At 39.8% G+C, this 14,857-nt stretch overlaps 3 protein-coding genes across 3 annotated transcripts in view; all 3 read right to left on the reverse strand.

The window, feature by feature from the left end:
* Positions 1–999: 999 nt before the first annotated feature.
* LOC108669082 lies at positions 1,000–8,414 on the reverse strand. The gene is made up of 7 exons (XM_018156365.2): positions 8,385–8,414; positions 7,544–7,591; positions 6,696–7,168; positions 5,193–5,513; positions 4,373–4,449; positions 3,072–3,204; positions 1,000–2,509 (listed from the first exon to the last, which is right to left on the reverse strand). The coding sequence occupies exons 1-7, from the start codon at positions 8,412–8,414 to the stop codon at positions 1,762–1,764; spliced, it is 1,830 nt and encodes a 609-aa protein (XP_018011854.2). The 3' UTR covers positions 1,000–1,761.
* A 1,100-nt stretch (positions 8,415–9,514) lies between these two features.
* LOC108669071 lies at positions 9,515–9,916 on the reverse strand. The gene has a single exon (XM_018156354.1). The coding sequence runs from the start codon at positions 9,914–9,916 to the stop codon at positions 9,515–9,517; it is 402 nt and encodes a 133-aa protein (XP_018011843.1).
* A 3,343-nt stretch (positions 9,917–13,259) lies between these two features.
* LOC108669072 (probable G-protein coupled receptor Mth-like 1) overlaps positions 13,260–14,857 on the reverse strand; it is a gene marked incomplete in the record, with an annotated part of 8,579 nt that continues 6,981 nt past the window's right edge. The window contains 1 exon segment of the mRNA XM_018156355.2: positions 13,260–14,023. Coding sequence (XP_018011844.2) covers positions 13,838–14,023 — 186 coding nt within the window.

A 14,857-nucleotide genomic window follows, 5' to 3' on the forward strand; every position in this document is an offset into this window, starting at 1 on the left:
GTTGTGGTGGCGTTATACTCAACTGTGTGCGTGACTCTAGTTGTGGTGGCGTTATATTCAACTGTGTGCGTAACTCTAGTTGTGGTGGCGTTATACTCAACTGCGTGCGTAACTCTAGTTGTGGTGGCGTTATACTCAACTGCGTGCGTAACTCTGGTTGTGACGTCACAAGCAACTACGCACGTTCAACAAACTCTGATGGCATATTTGTGTTCTTCATTAAAGTTGTTCTAGATATGTTCCCATGCAAAGGGCAAGAAAATAACAATAACAGAAACAATAGGAAACAGGTAAACATGGTCACAATCAAGTAACATTACAATATTAAACCATTCAAGACTTCATCAGCATTCGTAACGTGTTCTATAATACAACAGTTTACATACAATTCTAGCCAGCTGCCACAAATCATAACAAATTCACTGTTCCGTACATTTACCAAACATAACTTTTTAGGTTACTTATGGAGTTTGACTTCAACTTTCCTATATGCGTACTGTTATGGAGATCTAATGGAGAGATTTAGGTTGTCCCAGCAAGGATTAATTCTACTCAGCACCATGCAGAACTATTGACTTAGAAAATAATCTCAACAGCAAAGGAATTTTAACATTCGGAAAGCTCAATATTTTCGACTTTTACTTGCTTTCCTCACTTATTTAAACTTCCTCGACACAACTCACCTCTAAATTCAAATTGGATTATAGCGCACAATAATTATGACTCTACTGATGAAACTTCACAATTTACGCAATATTCATTGTTTAAGTCCATTCTGTTCCAACTGCTTAATGATTTGACTGGGAATATTATTCGCAGGTTTACATTTTTACGTATTTTCCTTAAATTAGCTGATAATATCTGGCTCCATTGTTTTCATTTTCACTCTTCTTAAAGAAATTTTTATACCTGTAATTAATTTAAATACAGTTCCTAATTCTCATTCAGTGATCAAATAATTGTTTTTTAGGTAGAGTATTTTTATTATTTGACGATTGTCAAATACATAGCAAGTAAAATTGTCAACCTTTCGGCTAATGACGATGACGCTACAATAAGAGAAATGAGTGGGTAGGGAGGAATCACTTTTCTGAAAGAAGGATTTGTCCAAAAATGAACTCACTTTTTCAAACGTCATCCTGGCACGTCGTGCCCACAAAATTGAGTCATGGTTATGTCAAGTTGCCTCACGAAATATCAGGGATGGCAACATACATTCATTTATGGAACAAGCACCAAACAATCACTCATAAAGGGCATGCTGACTCGAACATTCTTCTAAGTTTACCAGTTTTCAAATTATAGTAAATTATAAAGTTAACAGGTTCTTTCATACGCATAAAATTCAAGTTGAGGGATTGTTTACTGTAATGACGCTCTGGGATCTGCCGCTTAGGGGACTGTCACACTGTTACCCGGAGTCTGGAACTGTCCCAGACTGTCCGTCAAGTTCCCTTAAAGGCCCAGACTATCACTCTGATACTGTAACTGTCCTAGACTGTCCTTCAAGTTCCCTTAAAGGCCAAGACTATCACTCTGATGCTGTAACTGTCCTAGACTGTCCTTCAAGTTCCCTTAAAAGCCCAGACTATCACTCTGATACTGTAACTGTCCTAGACTGTCCTTCAAGTTCCCTTAAAGTCCCAGACTATCACTCTGATACTGTAACTGTCCTAGACTATCCTTCAAGTTCCCTTAAAGTCCCAGACTATCACTCTGATACTGTAACTGACCCACACTGATCTTCAAGTTCCTTTAAAGTCACGGACTATCCGTCGGGCCCTGTCCCAGACTGTCCCTCTGGCTCTCCAGCTGTCCATCACCTCTTCTGACCAGTGGCACGTCAATGATGACCTGGCAGCCAGACTCGACCATTATGTATGCCTGCTTGTAATCATGCAAGTCATGCCCTGGGAGGTACCCTGCATATGGTGGTTGTAAGTAGTTCGGCTTGTGCTTATTACCAGAGAAAAGATTGTCGATGAAAGAGAGAGAAAACCGCGGTTTTGCCTCCGCTGAGGCCACTTTCGTCGAATGGTCTTGTCGGGGCTGAGGCAACGCTGATCGTACTTTTCGGGTATTATTTGACGATTTATCGAGGCTTCCACCATCTGAATCTTGAAATGCAATGAACGTTTCGCCGCTTCCTTTTGTGTGGTCTCTCAACGATTTATTGTTCATATAATCAACAGCAAATGTTCTGTCAGCCAATCCAGTTTCACTGTTATTTCCTGATTTAGTTTCATCAAGGATCCTTCCACGTCTAGCCACCTTGTCCTTTTTAAGACGCTCATTCACTATTCTTGATTCAGTTTTGAATGTTCCGATTGGATCTGTTCCATTCAGCAGACGATCATCACGGTCCTCGATGAGGGTGTGGTTCTCAAGACCAGATCGTCGGTTGTACCGCGGGTGAACATGGTGGTTGGTGTACGCTTCGTCGATCAAGAAGGCAACCGGCAGGAATTTCTGCCGACAGCGCCCGGACACCAGGTGAGTTCTGGGCGTCCTGTGGAGTTACACATTTTAACGTACCTCGAGCTCCTCAAATCTAAGCTAACTTTGTGTGAGCGCTAAAATGGTGAATGATCGCTCAGTTGAAATGATGTATGACGTTACTTGAAGGGGAACTCAGAGCAATGGTGCTGATTAATAAATTTTCGGAATGAAATAAATATATTGTCATTTTTTCTTTTCTTCATTTTCTATTTTTTTCGAATGTGTTGCAATCAACATATATATTATTTCATGCAAATATAATCGTTTATTGCCCAGACCATTCTAATTGAGTCCATGCATTACCTGTACATGGGTATAGGCTAGGTTCAATCATCACCAAAGCGCTGAAACTGAGTTAGGTTTCATCACCCGCACACAAGCGTGTGTTATGTTTATTCATCACCCGCACACAGACATGTGTTATGTTTATTCATCACCCGCACACAGACGTGTGTTATGTTTATTCATCACCCGCACACAGACGTGTGTTATGTTTATTCATCACCCGCACACAGACGTGTATTATGTTTATTCATCACCCACGTACTGGTCTGGGTGCCCTAATAACTCACACACATCGGGTGAAGAACACGGGCTGGGTGATGAGGGGATGGTGCTGCAGCAGCCGTACAGGTTTGCCTGTGGTTGCCGACATACCCACGAGAGGGTACGCGACGCCCTCACTCTCCTCGCACACCACCACTCCTGGTAAAATATAAGTCACTTTTCCCCTTAATTTCATAGACTAAAACTTAAAGTCAGCACTAATTTTAGTATTAATTATAAGTGAATAATACACTCTGTTAACTAATGTACAGAAAGGTATACATACTACTGCATGGGTTGGTGGCAATAATGGAATGGAGGGGCGACCGCGTATAATGGGTCTAAACAAGTTCAGATGAGTCCTAATTAATGGCCTGTCTTTACATTCCGTTATGAAGCACTAGAATTTTTGTTATGAAGCACTAGAAATTCTAGTAAGAATTTTTTTTGCTATTTTCTACACTTGTGATAAATATTGTCATAAAAGCTCGGAGCAAGTTGTAATGATTTGGTCGAAATCAATTAGGTGCCTTTCTGTAAAACAGAGAAATAATTGTGAATCGACGACATTCCAACATAACCTGATCAAATCTGACGCCAAAATATTATTTCATATCATATAAATATCGTGCAACGTTGCTTAAAGTTCAATACGAAATACGACTCTAAACATCTAGACTACATAAAAATTCGACTGATGATCAGAGAATGGATTTTATTATCAGTTTTCCTTGTACATTTTAGAATCCTTGTACTATTAGCTCCCGTTACCTTGAAATAGTGAATAGATATGTTTTTCCTGCTCTATTATTTGTAAAATTTTGTTTTTTAATTGTGTTCTGTGCTTTCAATTGTATTAATTTGTGACTATGTATATAAATTCTAGATTCTTCGAACTGACGATGAAGCTGGACTCTGAAACTTTTTCTATAAAGATATGAATTTTTGTGGACTACTCTTTGCTTTTGCATTTTTAGAGTAGGTTTGGATAAACATTATTCATTATAATATAAGATTAAAATTTTGAAACAATTGACATATCGAGATTTTAGAATTATTTAAATGGAAGTACTGTGTCTTATGGATATTGCTCGATCGTCGCATTCCAGTTGCCAGAGAAAAATATCATACAAATAAATAAAAAACGAGCAAGCAAAGTATTACCAAATTCTCAAGCTCTTCAGTCGTATGAAGAAACAATTTCGGCCAAGCTATACCAATATCTTGGCTAAAATAGAGAACGACTTCTCAGAAATATTTTTGTTTATCAAATAAAACTATAAAATAATAAATCAACTAATTGTTCTAAACAATGGATAGGTTTCACCTCGAGAAGGATAAGGGTAGCCATCAAGTGAGGGGAACCCTGAGAAGCGGGTGGAGTGGGGCACTCCTGCCAGACATCTGAGAAGATAATTTCAGATAACGTTCTTCATTTTATATTGTCGATTAATGCTATTAAATAGGTTTATTTCTGCACATTCTTTATTTTATTATTTTATCTATTATATTATTATTAATTTCAATCTAATTTTTTTCTCTGATCACTTTCTTAGAATTAGTTTCATTTATCCCATATATATTATGATAATATTTTACGATAATATTTTTTATTATTAATATATTATTTATTATTTTATTCATGATTATATTCCGCGCCAGATATTATTTTATTCCGTAGATTGGTGGAGATTTTTTGTAATTATTTAATAGTTATCGGTGAGGTCTCAAGGCTCTCTTCATTATTAATAAAGCAGAATGATGTGAAATAATCGTTCCTAATGCCCAGAATGGAAATCTTCATTCAATAAATTAGTTCCGATCCTAACAAACCAAGCCCACACGAGCACCGGTGAAAACCACAATTTGGACATAATCGATCAATTTAATAGCAAAGTTTGCACCCCAAAGCTCGGTTTCATTTGAGTTCTTCAGTTGTGGTGAACAAGTGGAAATAGATTTACCAACGGGAGTATTCATAAACTTCTTCAGCTAGAGCACCCCATCTTCAGTCAGTTCATCAACTCACAGTAGTTTTAATTAAGTAAATGTATCCAATATAAGTCTTTTACCCTATTAATTATTTGGTGACTTCCTTCCATAGCTAAAATTATCGTAAGCAGCCCGCATTTCAACGTGCTTCTCACCCGTCCCCGTGACAGCTCTCAGCCGCCACCGAATCGTTGTGTCGGAGCGCTGCCCACTGCTCAGGAGCCACCGAGAAATGGTCCTTTGGGTGAGGGAATGGGGTTCCTGGATCTCGTGGGTGAGGGGAAAATAGCTGTGGATCCCTCGGTTGTGACTGGAAACTGGACGAAGACAGCAGAGAGAAGAGTGGTGAGCTGAGCTCTGACGACGAAGGCGTAGCAGGGGAAGAGCGTCTCGTGATGTACGTGTAGATGTTGTTGAGGTTGTCACGCATGCGTGACCAAACGTCGGACGTAGTGTCGGAAGTGAACCGTGCATTCCTGTGGGATAAAGTTTTCGTTATTATTCGTTGAACGTGATTCTAATTTTACGGTTAGAGCTTACTTCATATTTTCCTTGGCTTAAAATTTTCATACTTTCTTTGTTTTGGCTTAAATTTTTTTCAAGTACAAATACGATAAAGTTTCGCCATCTTCTTGATTAAAAATTGAACGATTTATTTATTGTACGAGATTGGAAGTTGTGACTGTATAAAAGTACGACGTAAAAAGATGAGTTGTTGGTTTTTTCTTCATTGTTGCCTCATCACGCAACAATGAATCCAAAATTTTTCAGCACTCTGCCATACTTTAAACAGGAATAAAGATCAAATGGGATTTAAGTTCACTAAAATTGTTTTGATCAATAAATGTTTCGAACTGAGCAATGTTTTGTGAAAAAATTCCGCATCGGTAGTTCATGAAAGCTGGTGTAAGCGATTCCAGTAATTCCATATGTATATTTCTTTTTTCCTTTTCCGTATCCTTTTAAATGTATGTAATATACCATAGTTTTACTTCTATGAACCGGATTTTTATACCCTGTTCCTGGAACTAATGAAGTAACGTAAGTTTCTTTGGGCTATTTTCATCGGTGATAAACTGTTATTTACGCTGCAGTGTAACACCCCAAGTGTTCTTTATAGTAATCGATTACGTATTAAGAAATGTGAGTATTTTAGGTGTTGTACCATCGTTCCTTAGAAGGCACAAACGTCCCTCTGCCATCGCAGCAACAACAAAACATCGCGACGGGACAACAAGAAATCAGTTCAGGAAATAAGCGATTCAAAGGACATTGCTCCCTTCAAGCTCGTTGGCCGACTTGGCTCAAAGACTCAAGCGGCACAAAAACATCAAAGCTGGTAGAAAAAATGGAGTTCTAACAGACATCTAGACCGGTTGATCCCTGATCGTTATGATTTTCAAAATTTCACAGACAACTTGAGCTGTTTGAACCCCCAGAATCACCTGAATCTTCAAAAAATATTAGAGTCGTCATAACTATGGAGTTGTAAGAACCTTAAAAGTCAATGTGATCAGCGCCAGAATTAGAACCCTTGGTATCTTTAATTGGATTAGGACCACCGGACAAATTAGAACCATCTGACTTTATTATTTTAACCATTCAATCCACTGAGTCCATTAAAATCTTTCTCACACCCTAATGCATCAACTCCCCACCTCTCCTTCTTGGGGTCAAACATGCTGCAGACGTCGGGGACTTTGAGGCACAATCCTCCTTCCCCGCGGGTGTCGAAAGGAGCCCCAGCGTCGTCCGTGTAAGACTTGAGGACGTCGCTGCGTAGCCCCAAGTCTTCCCCAGGCTTCACTTCGTCCCTTACGTTGAAGAAGCCCTGTCCTCCAGATGGGGAACTGTAACCCCCAGTCGAACAGATCACCCCTTTCTGGAAGTAGTCCCCGTAGAAGTTTGTGAGGACTTGGAACTGGGGGGAGTGGCATGGGGAGACGGTGGAGGACCCGTGGTGGGGATGGGGAGGATGCGTCGCGTAGAAAGGTAGATCAGGGTGGAAGTGTGGGTAGAAGGAGGGATGATGGTTGGGGATTGGGGAAAGGTTGGGGACAAGTGGTGGCGATATTCCGTTACCAGGAGCTCCCAGCTGGAAGGGCGGGCGACCTCCCAGGTATAGTCCAAGCTGTTGATAACAACAGTAAAAACAACATCAATAATAGCAGCTAAATTGCATTACGCACAAATGTCAAGCGGCCTTATTTCTTAACACTCTATCCATTACGACTCCTAACTCTATTACGATGCTAACTCCTTACTCTTTCCATTACGATGCCAACTCTTAACTCTTTCCATTATGGAGCTAACTCTCAACTCTTTCCGTTGCGATGCTAACTCATAACTCTTTCCATTACGGTGCTAACTCCTAACTCTTTTCATTACGGTGCTAACTCCTAACTCTTTCCATTATAACGCCAACTATTAACGCTTACCATAAAAATGTAATATGAACTTACTTTTTATTTACTTATTTCACCTAAATTATTTGTTAGCCGCTCACCCGGAAGCTCTTGGCTGTAGGGAGCACATCGAGCAGCCCAATGGTGAGCTGAAAAGCCAATGGGAATTCAGTTCAGTTTAAGCCAATAGTCGTCGTGACACAAACGTGTTAAATTCTTTCAAAGAGGAAATGAAAAATATATAATGCAGAAAACAAATTAATAATCCCTGAGAAGAAATTAAGACATGGAAACAAATTCTCACCAGCTCAAGTGATGGCATAAATGATTACTGTTAAAACTATGTTATGAAAGTCTAAGAAATTCCATATTTGCAGCACTCGGTATGAAATTGAAAATTTTATTTGTGAAAATGTAATAATCACATTGCATAATTTAATTCTACAATATTTAATCTACGTTTTTTATGATTTGGTTCCGATAAAAAGAATCGATGACATTACGCGTGACAAGGCCCCCGTACGCTTCCATTCATAAATCTGAGAATTGGAACGTGTGTAATACATCTTTAAACGGGATTTCTCGATACACGAACGATTCGAGTAACGAAATCGTTTTTACGAATGATAAATAACAGTAATAACGACAAAATCAATTAGATTACAACTTTCAATGCATTTACTAACACCAGCTATGCTTTAATGCATATAAATTAAGAAAATTCAGGTTTCCAACCACGTCACATAATTAAGTATCGTGGTTAGAGCGTCGTATATTAGTGAAGCCCTACGGATAAAGAACCATGATTTAGTTGGGTCTCATGGTTACAAAGTGACGTATAAGTAAATCCTTCTGAATCATGAATTATTTTTCAGTTAATTCTCACTGTTAAAGCATTGTCAATTTGTAGTCTTTTGTTTTAAAGCACCATATGCGTCTTACCAGGAGGTAGATCCCTGCCACCAGCCTCATCGTTTAGCTGGTTGACGGCGCTGAACTTGACGTCTGGTATGTCAACTTGACGCCTGGTATGTCAACTAGACGCCCGGTATGTCAACGTTGAACTTGACGCCTGGTATGTCAACTTGACGTCTGGTATGTCAAAGTTGAACTTGACGCCTGGTATGTCAACTTGACGTCTGGTATGTCAACTTGACGTCTGGTATATCAACGTTGAACTTGAAGCCCAGTATGTCAACTTAACGTCTGGTATGTCAACGTTGAACTTGAAGCCCAGTATGTCAACGCTCTGCGGAAATCAGGCCCAAATCAACCGATGGACCGTTAATCACTGATTACGAACAGCCCGACGCAAAAGGTTAGCCCCACCCCTTTAAAACATCATAACACATCGAGCTTTGTGAGTTTTATTGTGCAAATGGTGGCAAACGATGCGTCTTGGTCTCAGTAATCAAAATACAATAGACTGTTTTGAAAATGTAATTAGTAACGGAGAAAATGAAAAATACAAGTTTTTGCGCCAACGCAAAAGGTTAGCCCTACTTTGTACACTTTGACATTTTAGGCAAAACAAAACATACGTCAGCTGCAAAACTAAAAATTATTTACCGATATGCTCCACGTAGGCTTTGTAGGCATCCAATCACCGCTTTTTCATGCCCTGAGACAATCTACGGCGGTAGTTGGGGTCCAGATTGGACCAGGCGGTTTGAATGGCAAACTCGAGTTCTTCCTTCGTGTCATACTGCTTCCCGCAGGCGTAGACGATCCCAGCCATGTACCCCCAGACGTTCTCAATGGGATTCAGATCGGGGGACTTGGCTGGCCAGTCCATAACCCGGATTTTGGCACGCTTGAAGAAGGCCTTGGTCGTGCGCGCCGTATGGATTGAGGCATTATCTTGTTGGAAGATGGCGCCGCGGCGAATTTGGTGGCGGATGACACTGGTTGCCTTTGAGGAAGACGAGCTCGCTCGTCCCGTTTGCATGAAAGACTCCCCACACCATTACACTGCCCCCGCCATTTTGGCGGCTAAAAGCTGCCTCTGGATCATTCCTGCGGAAATGCCAGCAGTACTTCAGACCATCTGGGCCATCCAAATTCCGTTTCTTCTAATCAGAGAAGATGGTTTTGGCCCAGGTATCATCACTAGTACTTGCATACTTTGTGCCCCAGGCGACCCTGGCATGCTTGTGAGCCTCGGTCAATTGGGGGGCCTTGTTCCTCTTCACGTATTGGAAGATGCCGGAGGACGCGAGGGTGCGAGAGACGGTGGACTTGGAGACATTGAGCTCCAACTTTTGGACTAGTTTGGGCGCGCTCAAGTCGCCGGGCGCCGCAACTCGGAAGAGGCGACGCGTGTCACGGGCCGACATCTTCTTGGGGCGGCCTTTGGTGTGCCGCTTTCCGTAGTTCACGGGGTCCTTGAAATAGTTGGAGATGGCTTTGCGGCTACACCCCACTTGTGCCTCCATTTGACGCAGGCTATGACGCTCGCCCTCAGGCAGCGCCATCAGGGCTTGAATGGCACCTTTCTGAAACTCAGTTAGAGGCTTTCCCGCGCCCATTTCTTGCCTAGGTGAGCATAAGATGCGTGCACAACTTCTACGCTATGAACGCACCCTTTGCAGCGAGTCTACGCTGCGTCCTGTCCGCAGGAGCGCCAAACTTGCAAAGTGGGGCCAACCTTTTGCGTCGGTGCAAAAACACGGACCGCTCGATTTTTCCGCCAGTAATTAACTTTTTCACCAAATTTCACCTGCTATAGATTGCAGAGCGCAAGACAAATCGTTTGCCACCATTTGCACGTTAAAACTGGCAAAACTCGATGTGTTATGATGTTTTAAAGGGGTGGGGCTAACCTTTTGCGTCGGGCTGGAAGACCATGAACTGTCGGATAAAAATATGTGGATCGATTGACGAAAGTTTCACGAAACTTCATATAAAACTACCAAGAACCGACATATATAAGTTCGATGAACCAATGTATGCAGTTTCATGAAATGATTTATGAAGTTTAATGAACCCATTTATGCAGTACCATGATCCGATTTATGAAGTTCCATGAACCGATTTTTGAAGTTCCATGAACCGATTTTTGAAGTTCCATGAACCGATTTATGAAGTTGCATGAACCGATTTATGAATTTTCGAGCACGATTTGTAAGAGTTCCGCGAGTTAATCACTCAAAGTAAAATTACTCTAATTTGGAAACTCCAAGTAATCCAAGTAAAGTCCAAGTAATGATTTTCCATTGAATTTCTGCCCAAATAAATAATTTTTAAGATGCTGATTAAAATTGTTCAATTAATACTTGTTAATTATGAACGGGCAAAAATTCAAACGTTCAAGTAAAGGCTTCCGCATAAAACAACAAAGAATTGAAAATGTTGCAGTCCATCGCCAGACGCGGGCGTTAATTAATTCGGGAAATTCACGATAATTTTATTAGCTGTGATAATTTTATCGCCTACTTTCACCGATAAGAATTTAATAATAAAGCATTACATGAGCAGCAACACTGTAACTAATTCTTCATTATAGTTGCAGGAGCTGCACAACGCACACACCACAGCTGCACGGCAGCATCTGATCGGACTCTTTTTAGAACGCCCGCTTATATAATGTACCATGGAGCTATACCGCTAAACTGGAAAATGTTATAACACAATATGGCTAAACTGGAAAATTTTTTACCACAATACGGCTAAACTGGAAATTATTTTTACCACAATACGGCTAACTGTTTTATTTACCGCAATACGGCTAAACTGGAAAAAATTTTACCACAAAACGGCTAAACTGGAAAAATATTTGACTACAATACGGCTAAACTGGACATTTTTGACAGCAATACGGCTACACTGGTGCAAGTTGTTTACCACTATACCGCTCTGAGGCTAACTTTTTACCACAGTGCAGCTCTGAAGCAAATTATTTACTATCGTAAGACTTAAAAATAATTTCCTATAATTTTATTGTAGTTAAGCGAACTTATAAACACGAATAAGATTCTGATCCTATGTTTTAAAGACTTTTATGTCATGAAGCCGATGTATTCATACTAAATTACACTGAACTTAACGTTTCCTCGCTGACGTTTAGCATCTCTAATCATGCAGCTAACGTTTTCGCAGCTCAACGGCTTAAAAGGTTTAGCTTTAAAAGCTTTTATAGAGTCGCAAAGAAAACGTATATGGTTTTGGATCTTCCGTTTAAAAACATTCGTAGTTACAACAAACGTTTTAACTCAGTCACTGTATGATACTTAGCTACTACTTGCAAACTGTTTACTCTTATTTATGACTGTTTTCAAATTTTTGTTATAGTTTACTGAACTTTTACGGCTGAGTTCTAAACGAGAAAGCTAATCTCATGGCTTTAGAACATTTTACGATCGTCGTAGTTATTAAATTTTAGTTTATGAAGATTCCATGTTTCATGGACAGTGTTAGTTCTTTAATTAGAGTAACAAATATTCATTTCCATTACGTCACGGCTTCACTCACTGCCATCATGTCACGGCTTCACTCACTGCCATCATGTCACGGCTTCACTCACTGCCATCATGTCACAGCTTCACTCACTGCCATCATGTCACGGCTTCACTCACTGCCATCATGTCACGGCTTCACTCACTGCCATCCCGTCACGGCTTCACTCACTGCACGCATGAGTAACACGAAAAAAGTCGCAGTAAAATGTTTGTCGCGTGCGGCAGAAAGCAGCGGATGTGAAAGTTGGAGCTCTAATTACCCTACTCTTGTAATTACTCTGTTGTGCAACTGCCATCATAACTTCTGCTGCTCATGGATCACAAATTCCGATAATATGAGAGGATGCAATAATAATTATGAGCGTTTTATGGTTGGCCAACCGTGGATCGTCGGCTGGCCTGCTAATAATTTGGACGATGGATTGTTGAAGGCAGGCATGTTGGGTCGAGTTAACTCTTGGTCTTCCGGTATCGCAGAGAAAACATCGTTAATTCAAACTGATGATGAAAGTACATGTTCAGTGGATGTCATGCGTGTTTATATCATGAGTGAAATGCGCACTTGACTTTTAAATCATTTGGAACCTGCGTTTATTTTTGCAATGCTATGTTATAGTCGGAAATTTTATTAATATGTTATTTGCGAGATTTTCTGTTATGTACAAAACTAAATTATATTTAATGTTCTTGCGATAAAGATATTTTGTACGTCTTTTTCGAGGCACAGATAACTTTTGCATTTTTTGGGTCTGTATTCAAGTTATAAGTATTTTGTAACATCCGCTACCAGCTTTTAGATCATTTACAAGGTAAATAGTAAAATTAAAAGCAAGCTATTTTCTAAGTGCATCAAAAAATGTTACTACCATACGACAGTGCAAATCAGATTTGTCAATCAACTCAATTAGTATTTTAATTAACGTAAACAAATGCGTTCAGAACTGAGAAAAGCTGTGCATGATTTTTGGGCCGATTCGCGGTATTTTTACCACGTTTTTCTTAGCTCGCTTTCGTGTCTGTGATGATCAAATCTTGCAATCGATATTTCACCAACTTTCCCATTAGCTAGCGCTTGAGAATGAAAGCAAACAGAGATCAGTAGCTGCCGAAAAATTATTTTCTACTTTTGAGTCCACATGAAAAACGTGGTCTTTAAAAATTTTTTTTATACATTTTATTATATTCAAAATAACAAATCTGAAGATTTTCTAGATTTTATACCCACGGAAAAAAACTTTTCCAAATATTGACAATTTAAAGCGAATTGTTATATGTAAATAAAATTAGAACAGATCGAGGAATAAATGAAGGAATTTAAAAAGACGCATAGTTTATTTTTGGGGGAGATATTAATTAACAACATAAGTATTATTTACATAAAATTAATTAATAATAACTCACAAAAATTGTACTCTGCAGGTTGTATTATTAATTATATTTGTTCGTTATAGGAAGTAGGACTTTAAAAGACACGAAAAATGTGTCTCAGATCGTTCGTGTGCAAAATTTATTGTTCGTGTATTGTTTAGATATATTAAAACCACTGAGTAAATGCAATAAACAAATTAAAGACAAATTTACGGAGGAACAAAAGACAATTTGTTATTGGCACGAGCAGCAATTGCGTTGAGTCAGGCTTGTAGCGATCAACTTCACTGAGCGCAAAGTTAAAAAAAATAATGTTCTGTCGGAAGAACTATCATTTCAATAAATTACCTGTCAATGGGCCTAATTGGGTGAGAACTCTTCTAGTTTTCTTGACCACAAGATTCTTCCTAACCGTGATAACTAAACTCAAGAAGAAAACGTATTGTTAAATGTTGGAATAGATCTGTCTCCTGCAATACACACTTAACTGATACGAAATGTAAAACCTAAATGAATCGCAAACTTTTTTCCCGAAAATGGCGTGTTTACCAAAAATACAAAGCGTGCAAATCACGCCAAGAAAGACTGCGCTTCAGGTCTTGTTTTGGACGTGTTGGAAATAACAGAGAGCGACACTGTTCCTGAACTGTGCCTTGAAGCTGCAGCTGTTGCTGAAGCAGTTCTTGAAACTGCAGCTGCTACAGGTGCACGTCTGATGAAACCGCAGCTGCAACTCTCACGCAGCTGCTCCCAGCGCTGCAACGCTGTCAACTTCACCTGAAACACGTAAAAATGTTTTTTAAGACACGTAAAACACGTGAATTCTGAGTGAGCCTCGTCATTCACTGCTAACCGAGCCACGTCATTCACTGCTAACCGAGCCTCGTCATTCACTGCTAACCGAAAACAGGAATACAGTATGAAAAATGATGCAGATGTCAAATATTCTTACGAACGGAAACGAAGTCTCTCATGACGAGTAATTTGCAGCTGCGAAATAGCAGCTCTAAAACAATCAAGGTTTGAGTATACCGTCAGCTCTAAAAGTTTGGGTCTACTGTCATCACTAAAAATAGAATTTTATCTTTATAACTCAGGACAAATTATTTTATTTCCTCATTCTATAATCTACACATACCTTTAATGTTTTAATTCTAAACTGGATGTTTTTTTTAAATTAAATATCTTAGGAATGGCAGAATTTAGGCTTCATGTTTAAAGTTCATAAAAAGCTCACATAAAGGATTTTTTTTAATCCGGCGTCCCAGAAACTCGTAACTGACTTTCGTCAGGAATCACTTTACACACTCGCTTCAAAGATCGCAGTATTGCAGTTCAAGAGATTGCTCAAAAAATTAAGTCCTTTCTTTAGTCTACGGACTTACTCAGTGGACTCGCTCAGAGGACTCGCTCAGTGGACTCACTCAGAGGACTCACTCAGTGGACTCACTCGGTGGACTCACTCAGTGGACTCACTCAGTGGACTGGCTCAGTGGACTCACTCAGTGGACTCACTCAGTGGACTCACTCGGTGGACTCACTCAGTGGACTCACTCAGTGGACTGGCTCAGTGGACTCACTCAGTGGACT

Source organism: Hyalella azteca, unplaced genomic scaffold (assembly GCF_000764305.2).
Source record: "Hyalella azteca isolate HAZT.00-mixed unplaced genomic scaffold, Hazt_2.0.2 contig16588, whole genome shotgun sequence".
NCBI classification, from domain to species: domain Eukaryota; kingdom Metazoa; phylum Arthropoda; class Malacostraca; order Amphipoda; family Hyalellidae; genus Hyalella; species Hyalella azteca.

What these genes read in the sequence shown, in the direction of transcription:
- LOC108669071 (XM_018156354.1), bottom strand. Translation starts at nt 9,916, where the DNA reads ATGGCGCTGCCTGAGGGCGAGCGTCATAGCCTGCGTCAAATGGAGGCA.
- LOC108669082 (XM_018156365.2), bottom strand. Translation starts at nt 8,414, where the DNA reads ATGAGGCTGGTGGCAGGGATCTACCTCCTG. An exon ending in TGGCAGGGATCTACCTCCTG is followed by an intron (nt 7,592 to 8,384) that starts GTAAGACGCATA and finishes TTGGCTTTTCAG; the next exon opens with CTCACCATTGGGCTGCTCGA. An exon ending in GTGTTCTTCACCCGATGTGT is followed by an intron (nt 2,510 to 3,071) that starts GTGAGTTATTAG and finishes GTAACTCCACAG; the next exon opens with GACGCCCAGAACTCACCTGG.